Source organism: Ochotona curzoniae, unplaced genomic scaffold, assembly GCF_017591425.1.
Source record: "Ochotona curzoniae isolate NIBS_2020 unplaced genomic scaffold, NIBS_Ocur_1.0 contig_1302, whole genome shotgun sequence".
NCBI lineage: Eukaryota > Metazoa > Chordata > Mammalia > Lagomorpha > Ochotonidae > Ochotona > Ochotona curzoniae.
In genome coordinates, this window is record NW_024465035.1 from 12756634 (window position 1) to 12779876 (window position 23243).

A 23243-nucleotide genomic window follows, 5' to 3' on the forward strand; every position below is an offset into this window, starting at 1 on the left:
GCCCATTTAGCCACAAAGAACTGCATTTTGTTTTTTTTAATAGCTGAGTAGTATTCCATGGAGTAGATGAACCAAAGCTTTCTTATCCAATCTTCTGCTGATGGGCATTTCGGTTGCTTCCATGTTTTTGCAATTACTGATTGTGCTGCAATGAACATAGGGATGCATGTTGGTTTGTCGTAAAACAGGTGTTTTGGATATATTCCTAGGAGTGCTATTGCTGGGTCATATGGTATGCAGATTTTGAGTTGTTTGAGTGTTCTCCAGACTGATTTCCATAAAGGCTGTACCAATTTGCAGCTCCACCAGCAGTGGAGTAGGGTTCCCTTTTCCCCGCATCCTCGCCAGCAAGCGTCGTTGGTGTTCTTGTTTATGTGGGCCAATCTTACTGGTGTTAGGTGGTACCTCATCGATGTTTTAATTTGGATTTCCCTTATTGCTAGGGAGCTGGAACATTTTTTCATATGTTTGTTTGCCATTTGGACTTGTTCCTTTGTGAAATGTTTGCCCATTTCCCGTGCCCATTTCTTGAGTGGTTTGTTTGTTTTGGTTTTTTGGTTGTTTTGAAGTTCTTTGTATATCCTGGAAATTAGCCCCCTATCGCCTATATCGTGTGCAAAGATCTTCTCCCACTCTGTGGGTTGCTTTTTTACTTTAAATGTTGTTGGGACAACTGGCTGATAGCCTGTAGAAACAAAAAGATAGACCCACATCTATCACCATACACCAAGATCCAATCTACATGGATAAAAGACCTAAACCTACATCCAGAAACCTTCAAACTCTTGCAGGAAAATGTAGGAAATACCCTGCAAGACCTAGGAGTAGGTTCCGACTTTCTAAGAAGGACACCAAAAGCAATAGCAGTTGAGAACAGAATAAACAAATGGGACCTCGACATATGATCTTTTTGATTAACTTTTGATTTGCTTTGCTGGCACTTTACTGAGAATTTTTGCATTCTTTTGTTTTATGATTTTTTTCTACTTATATTTATATCTTGATTTCGTGACTATCTAAAATTTTTCTACAAAGCCTCGACTTAATTACTTGTGTCACATGAATATCCTTTTAGAATGCTTAAGTAGGAATATTTTTATGCTTTATTTTTAAAAAAGTCAGTGAGATTTAAAGGAGAAATTGAAGATGTAATCGTGACGGATGTGTTGATGTTCGCCTTTAGAAGTGTTGATGTCTGTTATGTGAGAACATACCAATAATCAAAAATATTTTCTTTTGAAAGTTGGCCAGGGATACTTTGCCCTGATCCTTTTAAAGGGAAATATGTGACTTATGACATGGATGGAAATGTTGATCGCTATCACATAGAATTCCTCGGTGATCCCCATTCAAGATCATGGATAAATGCAACATTTGTTGGACATTGTAGTATGATTATAAAGGTAGGTTCAATAACATTACAACTTTATTAATCTTGAACTTTTTTGAAATTGTAACTTTGTGTTAATCACAAAGCTCAAAATATCTAATTATTTACTGTTAGACATACAGCAGCCAAATGATATTCAATTTATTTTAATTCCAAAGCTTTTTATTTTAAAGTGTTTTTTTTCAAAGAAAATATGAATATAGAAAAACTGTGTGTATATTAAATTTTATTTTTCTAATGGTAACATAATAAAAAAAAATCACCTGGAAAGTTTTGAAGCAGTTTTAACATTAACAATTGGTAAGTTTTTATTTTTCATAGTAGAAGACTCTAAGTGGTACCCCTAGTTCAAAGGGAAAATTAATTATGGAATATAACCAGCTTTTAAAATTTCAAATGGAATATTTCATTTTACTAACTCATTCGGTATCTTTTTGACTGTCTTTAAATTTCAAATCCTACACTAAAGCTAATGAATAGATTGGATTTTCAGAATAATGAGAATAAGTGACTGGATTCAATTCCAAGGGTTTGGTTTAATAAGTGTAAATCAATTCAATTATCTGTATCTATTTTACAATATTGAAACTTTTCATTTTTGAACCATACTGTTATTTAAAAAAAAAAACCTGATTTTTAGAAAGTCAATTTCAGAAATGTGGATGCCAGAAATGTGTGTTCATCCTAGTGGTTAAGGTACCCTCTCCTTGAGTTCTGGCTCTGGCTCCAGCTTCCTGCTGACTTATCCAGTGCCCTTGGGAAGCACTAGCATTAGCTCTGGTAACTGGATTCCTGCTGAGCAGAACATTAGTGTTCCCTTTGTGCTCATCTGTCTGCCTTCTCTCTCTCCATCTCTGCTGCTCTTTACCTCTGTATCCCAAGGAATCAATGGTTTTTTTTTTTAAAAAAGCGTGGATAGTGTTGATTCAATATGAGTAGTTTCTTTTACCTAGTGAGAAATACGCATACACACAAATACATGTACATATATTTAAAACATGCAACCTAGGAATAATAAAAGTAATATTTGTAAATCTGAGGTTACTTAGAAACTACTTATTTTTGACACAAATAGTATTTTCTTTTTAATTTGCTATTTGTTTATATACTTGAAAGACAGCAAACAATGTGCTACATAAAGACATTCCTAAGAGATTTTGAGTACAAGTATAAAAATCAAGCCACCTTTTATTGTTGCCGATTTGTTTATTCATTTGAAAGACAAAATGCCAGAGAAGAGGAGAGAGAGAAAAAGAGAAATGTCGTTCATATGCTGACTCACTCCCCAAATGTTCACAACAGCCAAGACTGGGCCGTCCCACAGCCCAGAGCGAGGAGCGACCTTTGGATCTTCCACGTGGGTAGCAGAATCAAGAACTTGAGCCATTTTCTAGTAATTCCTAAAATAACAGTAACGTGACGCTGGATCCAAAATGAAGTGGCCAGGATGTGAGCTGAAATGCAAGTGTCCCAAATAATGGCTTAACACACTGTGCCATAATGCCTGCCTCATGAAAGAGGACTTGAAATTGCCTAAATTAGCATTACACTCAGGATTTGAGTGAAGTCAGGATGAATTTCTGCAGCCTGACTCCAGTGAATATATCATTAATCCTTAAGAAATGGAAATTCTGGTGCAGGAAAAAGCCCAACTGAGGAATCAGGAGACAGTTTTGAACCTACTGAGGCGATCTTGCACAAGGACCAGGACTTCAGGGCTGCTTGAGAAGGTCCATAACATAGAGATGACCACAGGAAGAAAACGAGTGTCCGTATCTCCTTTTGATTGCTTCATCCCCAAGTAGCGAGGTGCTGTGCGTAGCTAACTCAGTGGGTGCCCTCTGGACAGTCATTGCAGGCACTGCTTCACTTCTCTCTCCCTCTCTCTCTTTCAAGGATTACTTACTTGAAATTCAGAGTTACGGAGACAGCAAGAGACACAAACACACATCTCAGATTCATTGTTTTACACCCTAGATGGCCACAACAGCCAGGTTTTGAGCCAGTCCAAAACCAGGAGCTGGGAGCTTCATCTAGGTCTCCCATAGATGTGGCAGAGGCCCAAGCATTTGGGCTAACTTATACTGCCTTCCCAAGCCACTAGCAGGGAACTGGGTCTCAAGTGGAGCATCCAGGACAGCAACTGGAGCTCATATGGATTGTCAGCATTTCAAAATTTTTACTTAGTATGAATTTTATATATTCTACAGTACATACATTAAGGTGAAAGAGAGTAGTCAGCCTGTTCGTAAGGAGAGATCCCATATGAGCACCAGTTCGAGTCCTAGTTACTGTACTTCCAATCCAGCTTCTTGCTTGTGATCTGGGAAAGTAGTAGAGTATGGCTTAGGTCCTTTGGCCCGTGCACCTCTGTGGGAGATGTGGAAAGAAACTCTTGGCTTTTGGCTTCAGATCAACCTAGTTTCATTGCTACCATTTGAGGAATGATTCAACAAATGGAACATGGATCTCTCTCTCCTCTCTCTGTTTCCACCAACCCTCATAATTCTTTCAAGTAAAATATATAAATCTTAAACAGTAGCTTAACTTCTCCCTTAAAGAAACTTTCTTATAAGTGTTCAAAAATTATTCTGAGAAGACAATAGAATTGATAGCGCCAGAAATACGTCTCCCAATCCAGACAACATTGACAGATTACATCTGATGTACCTAATTTGGAACTCTGGAATCTAATTAAAATTTCAACTTCTGATGGCTTAGACATCATGAGGTATGGTAACTTTCAGTCAACTTCAACTTTTAGCATGGTAGCTACTACTAATTATCCCTAATCTGGGGCCCTGTGAAAGACAGCTGTGCCCACTGAACTTGAATAGCTTACATAATGCTTGCAGGAACCCAGTATGCAGAAAGAACCCTGTCCTCCAAACAGGATATATCTGTACTCTGATCACCGATTGCTGCTAATTTAGGGAGGTGAGGACAACTGAAAGGGCAGCCATTTTTGTACTTCCTTCCTGTTGATACAAAAAAAATTAAAATTCCTTAGAATAAATTTAGCTGTGCGTGCTAACTTACAAAGTACTGTTGCAAAATTGTTGTGAAGCACTTAAAAAAGAAGTTGAAAGAGGCACCCCCTCAAATGAATGAAATCTCATGTTCATAGGTTGGAAAACATGAGATTGTTAAAATGTTCATGTCATGCAAAGTAATTCACATATTCAACACAGCCTCTGTGAAAAATATCAATCATATTCTTTGGTAAAAGATTTATTTGCCTTTGTACTTGATGAGTAGTGACAAAGTGTTAGCTCTTCCATCTACTGGCAGATGATGGTGTAACTACTTGGGTGCCTCAAACCCTACCACGAGCTTGCAGATGGAGTCTCTGGCTGCTGCAGTCATTTGGGGAGTGAATCAGAGGATCAAAATTTTCTCTTTTTCTCGTTCCTTTTCTCTCTCACACACACTTTCTCTTTCTTTTCTTCCTCTTTTGTTCTCTCTCTCACTTTCTTTTTCTCTTTCCCTTTCTCCCTCTCTTCCTCTGTCCTCTTTCTTACTTTCCATCCTTCTCGCCGTGACTTCCTCTATCCTCTCTTTCTCTCTACCTTTAAAATAAGTAAAAATAAACATTATAAAATAGTTGAAATGGTACTTTTTATATTATGCGTATCTTCATCACAGTAAAAAATATTGGGAAGAAATATGTATTCCAATCCATGTCATTCTTGCCATGAGTTAGAGAACAGGGATAGTCAGGAGTATGTATTTCAGCAGCTTTTTAAAGAGACTGATACCTGACATAGTTTTTCCTCATTAGTTCAAATGGTTTTTATTTTATATTTAGTAAATACATGTCTATAGAAGCCACAATTTAAAAATGTATGTTTTAGCTTAATGGATTGCATGACTTGCATTAGTATTCCACAAGCCTGCCTGTGCACTAGGAAAATTTATATAAAGTAATAACAAGAAAATATCAGTATGGATCAATCAAATAAAAATCTTTTGGAATGAGGCAGGCATCAGCATTTACTTTCGCATATCCATCTTTACCTAGAGTGTTTGGTCCTTTTGTACTTTACTGTCAATACATGCACATTTTAATGCACTAGCTTATTTTGTGTTGTGTTCTTTTCTGTATTTCGTGTGTCTTCTAAAAAATAAGAAATGCCAATGAAATTGCAGAGCAAGTGAACCTTGTATGGGAATGCAGATCAGTACAGCCATTATGGCTGGAACTATGAAGGTTCCTCTCAAAATTAAAAATAAAAGTACAATATAATCCAGGTATCCTGTTAATAGGTCTGTATATTAAGGAAAATGAAATTAATTCTATGCATATTGCAGCACTATTCTCAATAGCCAAGATATGGAATCAGCCTACATGTTTATTAACATATGAATGGATAAATGCAATGTGTTGTGTGTGATTGTGTGTGATTGTGTGCATTTGTAACAGGATATTATTAAGTTAAAAGAGAATAAAACCCTATCATTTGTGGCAACACAATGAGCCTAGAGGACCCTATGTTAAATGAAATAAATCAGGCACATATTCTCACTTATATGTGGGACTGAACTGAAAACTTTGAGCTCATAGAATTAAAACCTAGAATAATAATTACCAGAGGATGGAAAGGGTAGGAGGGGAGGGGATAGAAAGGAATTGGTACACAAGTACAAAGTTACAGTTAGGAGGCATCATCTTTTTTTTTTTTTTTTAAGATTTATTTATTTGTATTGGAAAGGGAGGTTTACAGAGGTTTTCATCCATTAGTTCACTTCTCAAGTGGCTGCAATGGCCAGAACTGAGCTGAACCACCCCCAGAGCAGTGGGTGCTTGGCCTAGCCCTGCATGGCCTGCCTTCAGCCCCAGCATTCGCTGGTGGATACTACAGCCTAGCTATACCTGGTCCACTCCCAAACCCAGCTCTTACATGGACCAAGGCATGCCATAACCTAACCTGGAACATCTCGCATTCTAATGAGTGCCAGTGGGTGCTGGGGCTTTCCCCAGTCTGGCAACCCTTGGAACAAGCTCACATGTGTGCCAAGGTAGAGTGCAATCATATTCAGCCCAGTTCACCCCAAGCCCAGCTCACATGCTCCACCAGTGGGAACAGCAGCCTAGCAGGGGAGTCTTTCCTTCCCCTATAAGCCTGCTCCCAGCACGCTGGTGGTTGCTCTGACCCATCCCGGCATGGCCCACTCCCAGTCCTGACCCTTGCCGGCAGATGCTGCAGCCTGGCATGGCCTGGTTGCCCCCAATCCTTTAAACCTTTAAGGGAAATACTAAATCATAGGTCAGCACCCTACAAAGAGGTTAATGTAGGATCTAATTACTTTTTTTTTTGAAATTGTGTGTTATAAAAGAGCAAGTTTAGCCTCTCTCCAAGTTCTTCCTTCCTGTTGCTCTTACTGTCTATAGCTGGTTCCCCTTTAACTTCAGGTTGTGATCTAACAAGGGGATTCTCACCAGGATACTGATGCTGTGCTGTTTGGACACTATAGGCACCAGATTCATGTGCCAAATAAGCCTCATTCCTGGGTATGTTTGTGTGTATATGCATACTATACACACATACATGCACACACATATACATATATACACACATATATAAAATACATACATATCTATTGTATATTATAGATATACATATTAACATTCTTGTCTACCTCATTATGCCCACAGACCTAGGAGCTTATTCTAGAGCATGGCCTGGAGTGTTGTTCAGTCTCTTTTTCCATGGTTTGATGAGATACTCTAAGCCCTCTGTTAGCATGGATCAGCTGCCTGTTTTTTCTTTTGTGTTCATCTGGGTATGTTCTGCTTTCTAGCATGAGGCTTAGTTACTGAATGGCCCATTCCTGCAACATGTGATCCAAGGATCAGACCACATGGCTATGTGATTTTCCCTGAGGTCAGAGATTTCCCTAGACCAGGAAGAACCATGGTCTGGTTGGTGAGTCCCCTAGGTAACCTCACCTGGGACATCCTAAGACTTTGCTGTCATGTGTACCAGCTGGCGCAGAATCAGGCCCAGTTTACCTGATGTACCAGTCAGTGTGTATATCAGTGGATGCAGCTCCTGGTCAGTCCCACCTGCAGCTCTGTCTTTCCCACACTGGTGGGTGCTGTGGCCTAGCCTGGCACAGTCTGGTCCCATCCCCAGTTCTTGTGTGCATTGGCAAGTGCTGCAGCCTTCTTGGGGCAACCTCTGTGAGCCTCTTCTATCCCCGTCGCCAGCCACAGTTCTTGCATGTACTGGCAGGTTCTGCAGCCTACACCTGCCTAACTCAGCCCCACCCAGTCCCTGGCCCCCGCCCTGGCTTATGTATATGCCAGCAGGTGCTGCAGCCTTGCCCAGATTATCCCAACTCCAGTCCAGGCTCTCAGCTGCACTGGTGAATGCTGCAGCCTAGAAAGGTTATCCCCAGAAACACTACCAGGAATGTCCTCAGCACATCCAGTTCTTGCACATGCCAGTTGGTGCTCCAGTTCAGTGTAGGGTGGCCTTCTACCCATTGCATCTGGGACCTGCCGGTGTTGTAGCCTATCCTGGCCCAGTAGGCCTCCAGTTTGGCATGCAGGGGATGATGCAGCCTATCAGTGGCATCCCCAGGGAGTTCCTACCAGGCTTGCCTCCAACCCTGATTCTTGCATTCACCAATGGGTACTGTAGCATAGCCCCATGTTGTTCACATTCAGCCCCAACACACACCAACAGGTGCTGTGGTCTTGTACAGCCTGTTCCCCTCCTGCAAGCCTTTGTTCTTACCTGCACCAGTGGGTGCTGTGGCCCAGCAGAGACTTCCCCAAATATCCCCACCAAGTCTGTTCCCAGCCCCAGTTCTTGTGTGTGCTGGTTGGTGTCTGCTCTTGTATGTGTGGGCAGAGAGGCCCTCCAGATTCCCTTCTCAGAACCCTTGATTACCTGCACATGCTGCAGCCTGGTCCATGGAAACTCAAAGAAATTATTTTACATATGCCAAACAGATCCTCGGTGGGTCCCCTTCTGACACTTCTCCCCCATTCCCTGGCCCCTATCAATTTACTTTTCTGCCAGCATTGTCTGCATTCTATTCAGAATTCTTTTTTCCCTGTGGTACAGAGACTGGTAATACTTGAGTTATTGGCATGTGATTTTTTTTAGCTTGTAGTCTGGATGCCTATATTCAGTAAAGCTAGCAAATGGCAGAATGCGTTATAAGAGATAGAGGCATTTGCTGTAGTAAAACCTGGGAAGATTCTATTGCAATCACAGAAAATGCCACAGCTCTTTGTTACCTGTGCTTTTAGAAGACCTATTAATGAAATTTCATCACTCTTCAGAATGTGACCAAGTGATTGAGATTACAATATTCCAATTTTTCCATAATTATGAACAAAGTATACAACTTATCATCTTACAGTAGTTTACCATCCCAGCACAGCTTCTTTTGTGTAGTAATAAACATATGAAGAGAAATAGCCATTTCCGTGTTGCAAGATTGAATATAGATATGAATTTTTTTAAAAAAAATATTTCATTTTCAATAGTCTACATAGTTGAGAGAGATGCATGCTTTTCTGTGTCTTTAACTAGAGTGAGGAGTATCAGGGCATGGAGGAAGATGGGTGGGACAAACGCCCCCAGTTCTTTTATCTTTTTCTTCTATGTCCACTGGGGGAGAAAAGGAGAAGGCCATATTTTGCTGTCGAATCATATCAGCACCCGGGGAATAAGTGGTGGTTATCTGATGATGCCTTAGAGAGCTAATGTGGAGAATATTTCAGGGGAATCACTCACTTGTTTTTGAGAATTCTGAGATATTGTCCTCATTGCACCAGGATGGAGAAAATCTGTGCAAGGTCTACTGGCTGACCAAATCCACCTTAGTGCCTCAGCAGACCCAGACGCTTGCTGCAAAGCTTGCTCAGAACTGTCCAGCCCATTCTATTTTCCATCCTTTGACAAGGTGCTTGACATCTTCTGCTGACCTAGATGAGCTGGCTGTCATGTTCCCCCATGTGCATCTGGGCGTGCTGTCACTGTATTGGCATCAGCAACCAAGGAGGTAGTGCACTAAGTTCCCCACATATCTTTGAAAAAATAGAATAGGCAACTGTGCTAGCATGCTGGTATAATTAACACAGATTTGGCCTTAACCAGCTCCAGAATGCATGCATGTTATTGACTGCTTTTCTTTCAGCAGCGTAACATTTGCCTAGGTGCAAGGCAACCTAGTCAGTTCCCTACAGCTGGGGTTGACTATAAATTTAGACTGGGAGATATTCTCCAACAAAGGATTGTGGTTTTAACATTCACTGTGATGACTCCAATAAATATAAAAGCCCACAAATGTTTATATTAATCATGTTATAAGAGGCCATGGATTGAGTAGATCCTTTGCTTAAAGTCTCAGTGGCTACTTCAAGATAGGCATCATTATTTTTTGACAAAAGTAGGAAATTGATATTGAAGCTATGTGTTTGGTCCAGGGTCATTCAGCTGCTACATGTTAAAGTAATGCTTATAATAAAGATATATAACTCCAAAATCAAATTGTTTTCTCTGTGTATACTGCCAGTGTATTTGAAAGGTAGTGGTCTAATCTATTATTGGATGTTTTCATGCACAAAGATTTTTCACCTAATCCTATTGTACATATTGAATGATAGTAGTAATGTGTGGTACATTTGCTTTTTTGTTGTTGCTGCTGGCATTTGTTTTTGGAAGGCAACTGACCATGGAGAACAAGCAAAATTCTTGATAATTTCAGATTACACTTACAAATCATTTGACCAGGACCCCGGATTAATATTTATTCAAGCAAATGGTTTGCTTCTAAGAGTTATGAGGATCCAAACAAGCCCTGTAGGCTGCAATAAAGATTAGCATGTGAATTTATAACTATATTATCAAGCAGCATTTTGCTCTGAGAGTAGTGGAATAGAAACAGATACAAATTGATTGGGCCAAAACACAATGAAAACAATACATTTGAAAACAAATACAAGCAAAAAGCTCTTATACCACATCCTACTAGCAAAAAAACAAACAAACAAAAAATCTTAGGTTTTTAGTAAAATCAGTAAAATTTTATCATAATTCATATCTGACAAAGTTTGCTAAGATTTTGGATATACTGAATTAAAACTTTTTGATTATTTTCTAACAAATCAAGCCTAGAGGAGTGTTAAGAGTATTAGGATATCCTTTTATAATTGTGACCTATTTGTGAATATTGACAGCAGTGGTTAACATAGTGGCTAAATAAGCAGCCTTTACAGTCAGATTTTTTTTTTTTTTTGGCTCTACATTAGCTAGCAGTTGACCTCGGACAAGTCATTAACCTTTGCAATTCTATTGTCTTATCTCCAAAAAGAGGATATGATAATAAATGCCCCAAACTGTTGTGAGTGTTCACTGAGATGATACATTGAAAGCATTTAATGCAATGCTTATAATATGGCAGATGCTCAGTCAGGATTAATTATTATTGTCGAAGTAATAGGTTCAATATGCAGATAAATTATTTCCCGTATCTAAAAGGAGCAACGAAGAAGGTACTAACACAATGAGACCAAGATTAACTTTTACTAGAAATTGAGAGAACTAGTGCTAGTTGTTCATCCTATTCTTTAATTCTTTGATATATGATTGAAATGAGGCAATTGCTGCAAATCCCTGCTTTTCTAATTTAGTGTAACTTAAAAGCAGGAGATAAATTACAGTCTCCTTAATCTGATTCCATGGTGAATGAATAGTACCCAATATCAGCAATGCCTCAAGAATACCTTGGATTTGTTTAATGGAATTTGAAAGGAGAATATGAAATACTATCTCTCATGTTCTTTGCAACTGAATGAACCAATTTTTCTCTATCTTTATTCTGCTTTTCTGATTCACTCATACATTCCAATGATGCTCCAAATAAATTCTTGAATTCACCTCTGTCATCTCTCACTACTCATCTCTTGTAAATAGCTGTGAAGTCGTCCTGAAGTTAAAAGTCCAAAACCAAATAACCAACTTCACTCAGTTTAAAAATGTTGAAACAGATGGCTACCTTTTCAATCATCAAAAGCATGAAAACAAATATTAAGTATCAATTGGAATTCTCATGTTGACTTTTCACTGGAATTGTAATAATATTTTCAAAAAATTCTACCTCATAGTTTTCTTAATTTTATAGATGTGCTTATTTTCTGTTAAAGAAACTATGACTCAGATCAATGTCTTTTGGGCCAATGTACAAGGTTCACTTTATTTGCCTAACAAACATAGCTTATATGAGTGCCAAAAATTATTGCAGTAATTTACTAATTTAAGAACCCTAACAGACTCATTTGTAAGGCACCCTCACTCAAATAAGCTATTTCTCAGGCAAGGGTGAGGTCCAGAAACTCATAATCATATAACAAAGCTTTTATAATGGAACATATTTAATTCTTTGTTTTTTTCATATTTAATTCTTTTTAAAAAAGATTTATTTATTTGTATTACAAAGTCAGATATACAGAGAGGAGGAGAGACAGAAAGGAAGATCTTCCGTCTAATGATTCACTCCCCATCTGAGCGCACGGCCAATGCTGTGCCAATCCAAAGCTAGGAGCCAGGAACTTCCTCCAGGTCTCGCACACGGGTGCAAGAGCCCAAAGCATTGGACCGTCCTCGACTGCTTTCCCAGGCCACAAGCAGTTAAAAAAAAAAATATTGAGGCTTAGGTCAAGTGACTTGCCTGAGATCAAACAGCTTAGAACTGGGACTCAATTCTAGGTTTCATGGTTACAAACTTTGCAGTTTTTTTTCATATGGTATGTCAGTCTGATTGAGTTTTACAGTGGAGCATCTTCTAATCGTTATCATAAGCATGATAAATTCATGATAAGCTATCACCTATAAACTGAAAAGCCACAGAGACCTTCTTATTGATCTCCTGTTATTAATTCAGCCAACTTGATTAATTAACTTAACCTTTAGTTGGGGTTTTACTGAGTTGCACAAAGATTTGAAAGGTCTGTTCTGTACACTTAGTGCATTGATTCCTTGCCATGGATTTGGGGTGTTTTCAAGCTGTCATTAAAACTTTGGTTCTTCCTTCCTTTATAACATTAACAGGAATCAGTTATTATTGACAAAAATATTGGTATCCTAACGTGCAAGGGTGTTTTTCTCTTTGTTTGGCTTAGGTTTTGGTTTTATTGTACTATTGGTTACAAAACTTGCTATTTTGCTCTACAGCTCCTTAAGGCTGTGTATTCCTGCACCTGCTCAGGAAGAATTTTTTTAACCTCCTTGATGAAGCTCAGGAGCCGTTAAAAGAAGATGATCTTTTCATTAAAACCTATATGTTTATTTACTGGAATTAGTGAAATAAAATATTTATATAAATGCATAGCATGTTTATTAAGCTTATTCTGTGGAATACAAGTACACAGATGTATTGGAGTTGGTAGTACTTAATTCAGGAAAATCATGTTCCTCCCTTAGTTAATGTCTAATATGATCCCTGCTATGATAGCTGAAACCATCTTATTATCTTTGTTTCTTTCTTTCTTTCTCTCTCTCTCTCTCCCTCTCCCCTTTAAGAGACATTCATTCACTCATTTGAAAGGCAGAGAATTTTCCATCTGCTGGTTTACTTTCCAAATGATTGTAATGGTGGTGACTGGACCAGGCCAAAGCCAGGAAAGAGCCTGGAGCTCCACACTGCTCTCCCATGTGGAAGGCAGGAACCTAACTACCTAGGCCATCTTGTGCTGCTTTCCCAGATGCATTAGCAGGGAGCTAGATAAGAAGTGGAGCCGCCAGGACTTGAACTGGCGTTCGTGTGGAAAAACCACAACACGGCCTTTTATTTCTCTAGCTTCTAAAAATGTGATTTGTAGGGTCACCAAACTAAATTTGTATTGGTGACATGAAAATTGTTTTCTGAAGGACACCACTCTAGATAATGGATCACTCTAAAATTTAATACTAAGAGTTGTTTTTTTTTTTTCCTTTTTAATAAGAAAAATCACAGCAGGTAGCAGTTTTCTGTGGTGATAGGAAAAGTTTAGGTATTCCAAGCATGTCCCAAATGTAAATTGATATAAATGTTCTGATTTTTCTGACTTGTCTATTGGGTTCCTTAAAAAAAAACCACTTATTGTCCTGTGCAGTCAGCTACTCCTAATGTTGCTGGTAGTACCCACTCTGGAATACGGGCTCCTCTACTCATAACTTACAATGTTTTTGGCCAAGGAATGGAATGTGAAGATTTGGCCCTCAAATTTCTTTCTTTCTTTTTTTTTTATTTATGCTTAATTTTCCTTTCAGCGCTCATCACATTCTTGATATTGTATCTCAGTCTTATGTAAGCTATCACACTAAGAAAAGTTAGGGGTGTGTGTGATCTTTTACTAGTTCACAGTCTGCAGTGGCATGGAGATTGGCAATTATAGATTGCTTTGATTAAATTCCTGCTGGATTTTAGCAAACCTAATTCCTCTTTGCATTTATATGAAACTTAAGTAGAATAAACAACAAGTTAATTAGACTTTAAAAACTTTATCTTCTTCACATATTCAATAATTTGAATAAAGAGTCTAAATCAACCAGAATTGATTTTGTGGAGATTATGTGAGCCTATATTAAATAGGACAGTTGGAAAAGAAGGCAGACAGCATTAGAAAGCCAAGGACACTATAACTCTAGCTTTGATGGTGCACATCTCCCAGTGTGCATCAAAGAAACACGAATGTTCTTACTGTCTAGATTACTGGTTGCCGTTACAGAAATCCAATTTAAAGAAGGCGAGATAGCCTTGTGATTAACTTTCTGCTGAATTGCTTTAAGTGAAAGCAACTGGCCCAACAGAGGAAAAGAACGATGGTTTGGGCATGACAGTAAATAGAACCATGCATCAGCGCAGTGCGTGGAGTCCGTGAACTCCACCGCAAGTTTGAGTGCATGAATCCTAGCGGTTGACATAACTCTCCAGTCAGAGCACTTTAGCCCTGTTAGTACTGATCCTCAAGCTCTGAGTGGAGATCCATGCCAAAGGAGAATGATTTTGTATTTCTTTAGATTATGGCACATCTGACTTATAGCTGTGTTTCTAAAGAAATATCACATAAAGAATCATAACAGTGAACAATATTTGAAGTCATTCCAATGACTAATGAAGCTCAATTAAGGCATTTCCTAGGAATTTATGTTTCCAGTTTTCCAGAATTTTAATATATGCTCAAAATTGTAATTACTGGCATTTGCAGTTAACTTTAATATTTATATAATCAAATTTAAAGGGAGAAAATTAGGTTATAAATATTGTTTTTGTACCCAAAAGATGATAATATGTTTCTACCACCCATCCAATCCTGGTATATCATATTGAGAAGCATTTGAAAATTACTTCAGTGTTAAAATTAGGTATAGTTTTCATATAACATTAACACTTAAAATTAATTATATATTTTCATAATGAAAGATGCCATTAATATCAGAGGATAAACCAGTGATCCATGAAGTACTTTAAAGATTTGAATTCTATTTAAGAAAATGAAGTTTTGTGCATAGATTAAGGACAATCCTTGTGGTAAAGTAGATGAAGCCACCACGTATGGCATCCCGTATGGAAATGCCTGGTTTGAGTTCTGGCTGCTGTGCTTCTGGGCTAGTTTCCTTGGGGCCTGTCATCTATATAGAGACCCCAGTGAAGTTCCTGGAACCTGGCGTCAGCCTGGTCTAGTCCTGAATGTTAGAGCTATTTGAGGATTGTACTAACAGATTGATGAATTCTTTTTCTCTCCACATTTCTTTTTCTTTCTTTCTTTCTTCCTCTCTCTCTCTATCTATTGCTGTGCCTTTCTAGTAAATAAATCTTTAAGAGTTGGGATCACCAGATAGTCATCATGTTTATTAATTTTTTTCCTTTATAAAGGGTAATTACATAATTCAGGATTTAAACATATCAGCATTCTTTTTTCATTTCCAGTTTCTTTCACCCATTCCACTTAAACTAAATTTATCTATTTATTTTACTCAATAAATAATTACTGAGCTTCTAGGCTTTGGACATGAACAAAGCAAACAAAAATACTCAGTACCCTAATGAGACCTGAATTAGTGCAATAAGACATATAGTAAACAACTAAATAAAAATGTATTGTCTCAGTTGTTTATGAATGCTTTGGAGAAAAAATGGGAAGAAAATTAGGCAGAGTTAGTTTGTGTAAAACTATGGGGCAGAAAGATTATCACCTCTCTATGCACTTATGCACTCAAAATTTCGTAGATTGGAATTTTTCTCCCCTATAGGTAAGAAAACCTCAGTAGTTGACTAATAATAATTCTTACTTTGGTTGTATTTTGCTTCCTCTTTTGTCCTAAAAGCAGTCAGGTCCCTTATACTCCCTCGTCTCAAGCAGAATTTTCTGCTATGGAGTCAAAGGCAGGGCTTACCTGCTTCCTTGATCTGACAGGAGCAGCAAGGCAGAGCAGACAGTCTCAGATTTAAAAGAGGAGTAGAATTTGTTCTGTCAGTGCCCTGGGCAGGTGGTGGGGTCTCAGACGAGAAAAGCACTGTGGTTCACTCAGGAAACTTGAGCCCAAGCCACAGAGACTCAGAGCTTCTCCAAAGTCTCTTCTGTCCAGGTGTGGCAAAAAAAAGTGGTCGGGCTTTCTGACTTAAGGGACCTAAACAAAGTTATTATTCTTATAGCTGTGAGGGGCTGAAGAATAAAGGTATGCCCTCATCCTTCAAACACCATATATGCCTTTTCAACTTATGTAAGCCTGGAGTGACCCCAGAATGGCTGCAAAACCTTATCGTACAGCTTGGAGGATACCAAGCATGCATTCAATTTAACCTAACAAAAAATAAGATGCTGTGACATTGCTTGCACTTGCAGGCTTGAGGAGTAGGATTTATTCTTCTAAAAATCTGAAGCTATTATCTGTTGATAAGTTCTGATGGGGAAGAAAATATCTTACAGTATGAGGTAGCTGAAAACATGATTTCTGCCTATTTTTTCTTTACTGATATTACTGGGTGGACAAATAGATGCACAATCTGTTTTTTAAACTTCCCATTAAATATTAGTATGCAGAATAGTCACAGAAGTTAGTTAGAAAGAACACCCAACTTAATATCAAAGTGTGAGAAATGGAAAAAATGATGATAAGACCTTCAGTTGGCAAAAAATACCTGATTCATACACTGTCAAGAAAGTAGTTGTTGGCAAACTTTTCAATTGAAGTACCGCTGGCAATTTTCTCAGTCACAAAGCACTATGTCCCATGATTTCCTTTCTCAGAATCATAGAATTTACTGGAATTTGAAGATCAGCTTGTGCACTCATTTTAGTCTGATTTGGAGGCAATGGCTTTAGTCCTTGACTTTGCTAAGCTGGCAAATCAGTTGAATCAGTTGTCTTAAACATTTCCTTTTTAAGCAAGCAAATTTTAAAACTTATCTGTATTTTGTTTGGGTAGGTAAGATTTTCTGACTTGAAAGTTCTAAGATTATTAAGTATTCCACAATTTTGGCAAAAGACATAATCTTTAGGACTCCAAGCCAGTGCAGAAATACTATTTTCATATTACAAAGTAAGACACAAAACTATTTATGCAATATTTACAAAGGAGGTTTCAAAACTGAGCTGAAATCCCTTAACCCAACTTACATGAGTATATAAAAGATTGGATGTTGAACATACAGAAACATCTTGGAAGGAAATGTTTGTGTACCGGGGGATTGCCATTGTATTTTCTCCTTTTATAACTTGAGCAAAGGGAGGGATTTCATGTTCCTTTACTTCATGTGAAATACAGAGGCATTCTGATGATCTGAGGCATGTACCTTTGTAGTTGGAGTAATGTGGCTTATTGGTGTTGAGCTTTCTGCTTAAAATCTTAATTTTTTGGCCAACGCTGTGGAGTAGTAGGCTAAACTCCTGCCTACATACTGCTTATTCCAGTACCTGTTGCGTCACTTCTAATATAGCTCTTTGCTAGTGTGCCTGTGAAAGCAGTGAAAGATGACCTAGGACTTTGGGCCCCTGAGCCCAGATAAATGGGAGGCACAGAAGAGTATCTCTCTCTCTTTCTGTGTGTGTGTGTGTGTCCCTCTGCAAATCTACCTTTCAAATAAAAAGATAGATCTTTAAAGGAAAAAAAGAAATCTTCAGAGTGACAGTTTTGGGGCATCACAAGTAAAGAGAGAAGTGGCATTAGAATGGTCAGCCTTCGCACAGTTTTGGGAACTGGTAATGAGCACAATGGAGGAAAAGAGTTGGGTTGTTTCCTATGTCATGCAACCGAAGCAGAAAGCTATGGAAAAATGTAATGGGATATAGATTGAAAGTAATCAGTTAAATAAAAGCTATTACCTCTGTTAAGGGAAGTGGAGTCTGATAATTCTAATTAGAAACAAACTTTTCTGAAAATACCTCAAAGCACTCCACAATAAAAAGCAAATGCCAAACAAACAAAATCAAAGAAGCAAACACCTTCAAATCCAGAAAGCAATAGCTCCAGATGGACTTAAGAGGAATAAAATATGAACATTGTTTTCAGTTTCTGCTTTCACTTCCTCATCTCACTCTTTGGACCCCAGAGGACCCAGCCTCTTATTTCTTGATTTTAAGTTGTGTGTGTGACAGAGAGATATTCCTGAATTTAATCTGAATTTAGCTGTGTCTCCTGAATTTCCTTCTCCAAAGAACTAAAAAGATGAACTATATATATCTCTACTTCGTACAAATCATCCTCCTTCTGGTGTTGAGATAACTCGATATGTTCAAACTTTTGATTCTTCTCTCAGATCTCATTTTCTTGATATGCTGCTCCATCTCCATTGAAAGGAAATTCTGTTCTTTCACATTTTTGTATCCAAAAGCCATAGAGTCATCCACTCCTTCTCTTACTAGGATTTTTAGTTGGTCATGAGATGCTTTTTGCTCTAATGTCAAATTATATCCAGAATTGTTGCAATTGTCATCGCAGTGGATGGCATTGACCTGATCCCCACCATCATCGTTTTCACCTGAATCACTGCCAAAGTGGCTCACTCTTGCCTCTGTGCAGTCTATCATCAAAGCTACGAGTGTATTTTGGTGTTGCATTGTGGTGTAGCTCGTAAAGCTGCCACCTGCAATGCTGGCATCCCATATGGATGCCAGTTCATGACCAAGCTGCTCCACTTCTAATGCAGCTCCCTGCTGATGGTCTGGGAAAGAAGTGGAAAATGGCACCAACTTCAGCCCCTGCCACCTACATGGGAGAACTGGAAGAAGCTCTGGCTCTTGGCTTTGGCATGGTCAAGCCCTGGCCATTACATCTAGAGTGAACAAGCAGATGGAAGATCTGTCTTTTTCTCCTTCTCCACCTCTGTTTATTAACTCTTTCAAATCAATACTAAATTTTAAAATATGATTTTTAAGCGTTAAGCCAAATTGAATTCTACTCTAACATACTCTGTGTGGTTCACATTTCACTCAGGTAATAGCCAAAGACCCTACAGTGGGTTGCATTGACCTCCATCATCTGAATTTTACTAATATCCTGACATCATTCCCTGTTTATCGGCCTCAGCATCATTCCAACTCAGCCATTCTGCCTTCTTGAATATAACTTCATGATTTTTCTTTTTCTGGAGTGCTCTTTGCTCGAATAGCTAATAATTAACTCTCCGCCTGCTTTCGAGTCTTTAACGTTACTTTTTCACTAAAAGATACCCAAGCCACTCGTGTGCTTACCCCTCAACACTGTGCTCATCCTTACCGTTTGTTGTGTGCTACTTCTTGCCTCTTATAATTATCTCTCACCTTGTTATGCTTACAGATTGTTCTTACAGGTTTGGAGCAATTTTTCCCTTCAAGACTAAGTGAAAGTTCTAAGTTAGAATACATTAAGTCAATAAAAATAAATAAGACAACTGAAAAGAAAAAATATGTATTAAGTCTTAGTAGATTTATAAAAATGTATTACTTATGTAAATTTCTATAAATGCTACAATATTTTTGGAAAAGAAATGTACTAATAACTACCTTTGGGAAAACAGTAGCTGAGATTAGAAGGAAAAGACAATCTACACTACTGGAACTTGCATCTATCATATCTTTTTAAATTTTATTAATTTATTTTATTTATTTGAATGCAAAGTGACAGAGAAGGAGAGTAATCTTTCATTCTCTGATTCACTCCCCCAGTGGCTGCAGCACTCAAAGCTCCGTTAGGCCCACATGGATGCCAGGGTCCTGAGGATGTGGGCCATGGTCTGCTTTGCCAGGCACACCAGAGAGCTGAATCAGAAGCAAAGAAACCACTCTCATAAGAGATGCTACCGTTGCAAGTGACAGCTTGATGCCGTCAACCTGTACCTTCCCGCCCGTCATTTCTTATTAAATAATAATAATAATAATAATAATCTTGAACTGCAATACACATCTAAACTAATTCAGGAATTCAACATTTTTTTAAGAGTCTTAATTTTAAAAACTGTGTAAAAATATTAGTTGTATACCACTAGGTGGCATATATCTACTAATTACTTTTAAAAATTCAAGATGCAAGTTTAAAATGAAGCTTTTTAGTTCCCCTATCTCATCAAAGTTTATTTTACCTGTATCACCTTTTTTTCTTTTCTCAAGAAATTTTCTTATCTATTTATTCATAATATTTCTATAAGGAATGACACAACAACTATTTTGTGTTAATATAAACTTTCAGGTGATTTTTCACTAATTTCACACTTAAAGTTATGATTACATTTGAGTTGCAAAATTATGTTAAGCAGAAGATAAATGGGACATTCTTAAAATAATTATATTTCCCACTTTTATTGAATTGTATCTGATTAGCTTTTTGCCTTTTTCCTATAAAGTAAGCGGATGAAATTTATAAATTCCATATACACAACTAGTTTTTATTTGATTATTTCACATTAACATAAAATTGGTCAGTGTGCAGAATCACAAGCAGTTTAACAAATGATTTCTGAATGCTTATGCAAATATGATACACAGAGAGATGTTATAAATGGATACTGCGGAACATAAAATGATGAAATTCTGGTTTCTTTCCTCTGTCTTCATGGACCTTTCATGTTAGGAGTTGTGACAATCATGAATGCAAACAAGTCAGAATATAGTAAATTATTTTTAAGTGAAATTATTGAGTTCAGGAGAGTGTATAGTTGATATTAATTTGGGGATCCCTGCAACACAGTGACATTTGAGATGGGCTTTAAATATACTTTCATTCTCTGGGTAGACTGAATGTGGATGAGGCATAAATCTATATTTGAATGTTATATAGATTCATATTACTGTATAAAGGCTGAATTAATTTATGCACAGTTGGTAAATATGGATTAATAGTATATATTTTTATGGTAAACTTTTCAAAAAGAAGATAATAATTAAATTTTTTTACAATTTATAATCTAAAAACATTACACAAATCTTTTTTGAAAGTTTTAAAGTAATGGTAAAATTATTGCACTGGATACATTTATAAAAATATGGGTACATTTTTAATCCATAGATTCTTTGGTTCTATTTCTGCTTTGGAAAAAAAAAAAACTAAATGTTTTAAACAAATTTTGATCCCACTAGAATGACTTATTGTGTTCTTACTATTTCAGAAAATTCTCATACAATTTAAGACTTATATAAAAACTTATGTATGTATGGTCATTATTTACATTTAACAGGCAAAGAACTGAAATGCAGAAAGTTTAAGAAACTGCTTTAATTTGTTAAAAGTTGGTAGAATTTCAAGATTAGATGTAAATGCATTTAATTTAATCCAATAAGAAATTTGTTTTTCTATATCTTCCACTTAGAATTATTGCTCTATTATTTCTATAAAATCAGTTATTCTAATAGAATGCATATAATATTGACTACTTTGTTACATTGCGGCCTGTAGACTTTTGTAAACTTTGAAGTGTTTGATGAGTCATACTGTAAGATTCTTGTGTTGAACAAGCCTCTAACCCTTTTAATTATTAATTTGCAAAAAAAAAAATCCCACCATTTTGTTAACTTTTAAAATAATCAGAATCAGATATTAAAGTCTAGGTAATATATTGCACAATAATCTAAATACACATAAATCCTTAAATGTGAATCTCAGACAAAATTGTTCATTTTTAAGTTAATCTTTTCCTTTTTATGCATGTAGCCTGGAGAATGTAAGACTAGAAAGAAGTGGTATATGAGTGCGCTACAAGAGGCACACCTGCTCTATGGATTGTCTCACGAACAAAGACTGCGAATGTGCTGCCTGGCCAACCGCGGTATATGATTGCTTCTTTTTTACCAACTCAAACCAAGGGTGATTCAGAAGCTTGTCTTCCAAAGCTTGTTTATACATTTAATTTAGTTTCTCTTCATAGGGAAATAGTGTACCCTTATCTATTGGGAAGTTACTTTTGTTATTTACCTATTTATGTATTTTTGTTATTTAACCTAATAGTACATGCTTTATCCTTAAAAACTATTTGCACTGAGTAAGGTACATTCTAGTTTAAATACTGAAAGTTGTAAATAGTGCTTCTATCATGTTCTTTACTCTTAGACTATCTAATTCTTCTTGTGTATTTCACAATTATACATATATTCATGTTCATATTCATATTCATATATAAATACATGTATTTTAAAATTAGAAGTCACAGCTTTAAATACATTCCTGGAATGAGTGCTGTTCTTGGGCATGCTGCTTTATTTCAGAACACATATTTTTAAAGTGTTTGATTTTTAAATAAGTTTAAGGCAGAAACAGAAGATAAGCTTGTAGTATTTCAGGCCATTTTCAAAGAAAGTACTCTTGAATCATAAATGTGTTACTTACAGTTTTAAAATTAATTCTTCTTAAAGATTATACTATACATGACACACTTTTAGTTTTAAAAATAATGTCACATAAACATTAATCTTCAACCATCTAAGATGTTGTGAATTTTTTCTACTTATTATTAGGTCATAATAATTTTGTGCCTTATGAAGTCTATTCTTTCCTAGGTTTTAAAAGAAATCAGGTTCTAGCCTTTGGAGTTGAATTTTGAAGCACACAAATTTTCTCCTTAAAAAATTTGATGTATGTTTTTAACAAAATTACATGTAAAAATAGTTTACTTGAGGAAAAACTTAAATATTAATCCAACATCTTATTTTATGCTTTTAAAGCAAGTAACTTGTTTTGAAGAGAATGGAGAAAGGAAGGCACACTGTTTTGCTTATTCTGAGACCAGGAGAAGAGTCATTTAGTACCACAAATGTAATTATAATGCCTGTTTATCAGCAATAAAGGTTGAATGCACTCTGTTGTCACAAATACATCTTTATGCATTACACAGACACACACAGAAATCTTTTGTCTTATGACAATGGGCTTTGATACACTTGGGTTGTTTTTTTTAAGCATTAATGCTTCTAAATATTTTCAAATAACATAACCACATGTAATGTTAACTTACATATATTTAAGACTAGAAGCATAGTTACTCTCCTGGTAAGTTATGAAACTGTCTTTCCCATTCTTGTGTGGACCAGGCTATTTTTGTGTGGGTCCCTTGGCATGACTGCTGTCCAGACACTGGGCAGAAAAGTTATTTCTGATTGATTTTGCAGTAAGAGCTAATTTTGCTGTTGAAAGTATGATGGTGTCTACATGCAGAATTTGGTGTAGATAAGCGTAATTCTTAAAGGACATAACCTAAAGACTCATTCTGTCTAAGTTTAGGCAAATACCATGACTTGCAAGAGTTTGACCTTTGACATCCTACAGTGGTTCACTTCATACTCATTATTCACCAGCTCGCAACTGATCTGTTTAACCCTTATGCCTGTGGCATCCAGTGTGAATCTGGTACAGTTCTCAACTTCTTAGAGTATTTGAAAATAGTTTTG

The 23243-nt window shown here is 37.0% G+C and overlaps 1 protein-coding gene across 3 annotated transcripts in view; it reads left to right on the forward strand.

Moving 5' to 3' along the window:
- ZCWPW2 (zinc finger CW-type and PWWP domain containing 2) overlaps positions 1–23243 on the forward strand; it is an 81167-nt gene that overhangs the window by 23614 nt on the left and 34310 nt on the right. For 2 of the 3 annotated variants that reach the window (XM_040963834.1, XM_040963843.1), the window contains exons 3-4: positions 1244–1403; positions 21514–21628. In XM_040963834.1, the coding sequence (XP_040819768.1) occupies positions 1244–1403; positions 21514–21628 (275 nt within the window). The remainder of the gene's footprint in view (positions 1–1243; positions 1404–21513; positions 21629–23243) is intronic. The other variant, XM_040963851.1, reaches the window with a different exon arrangement.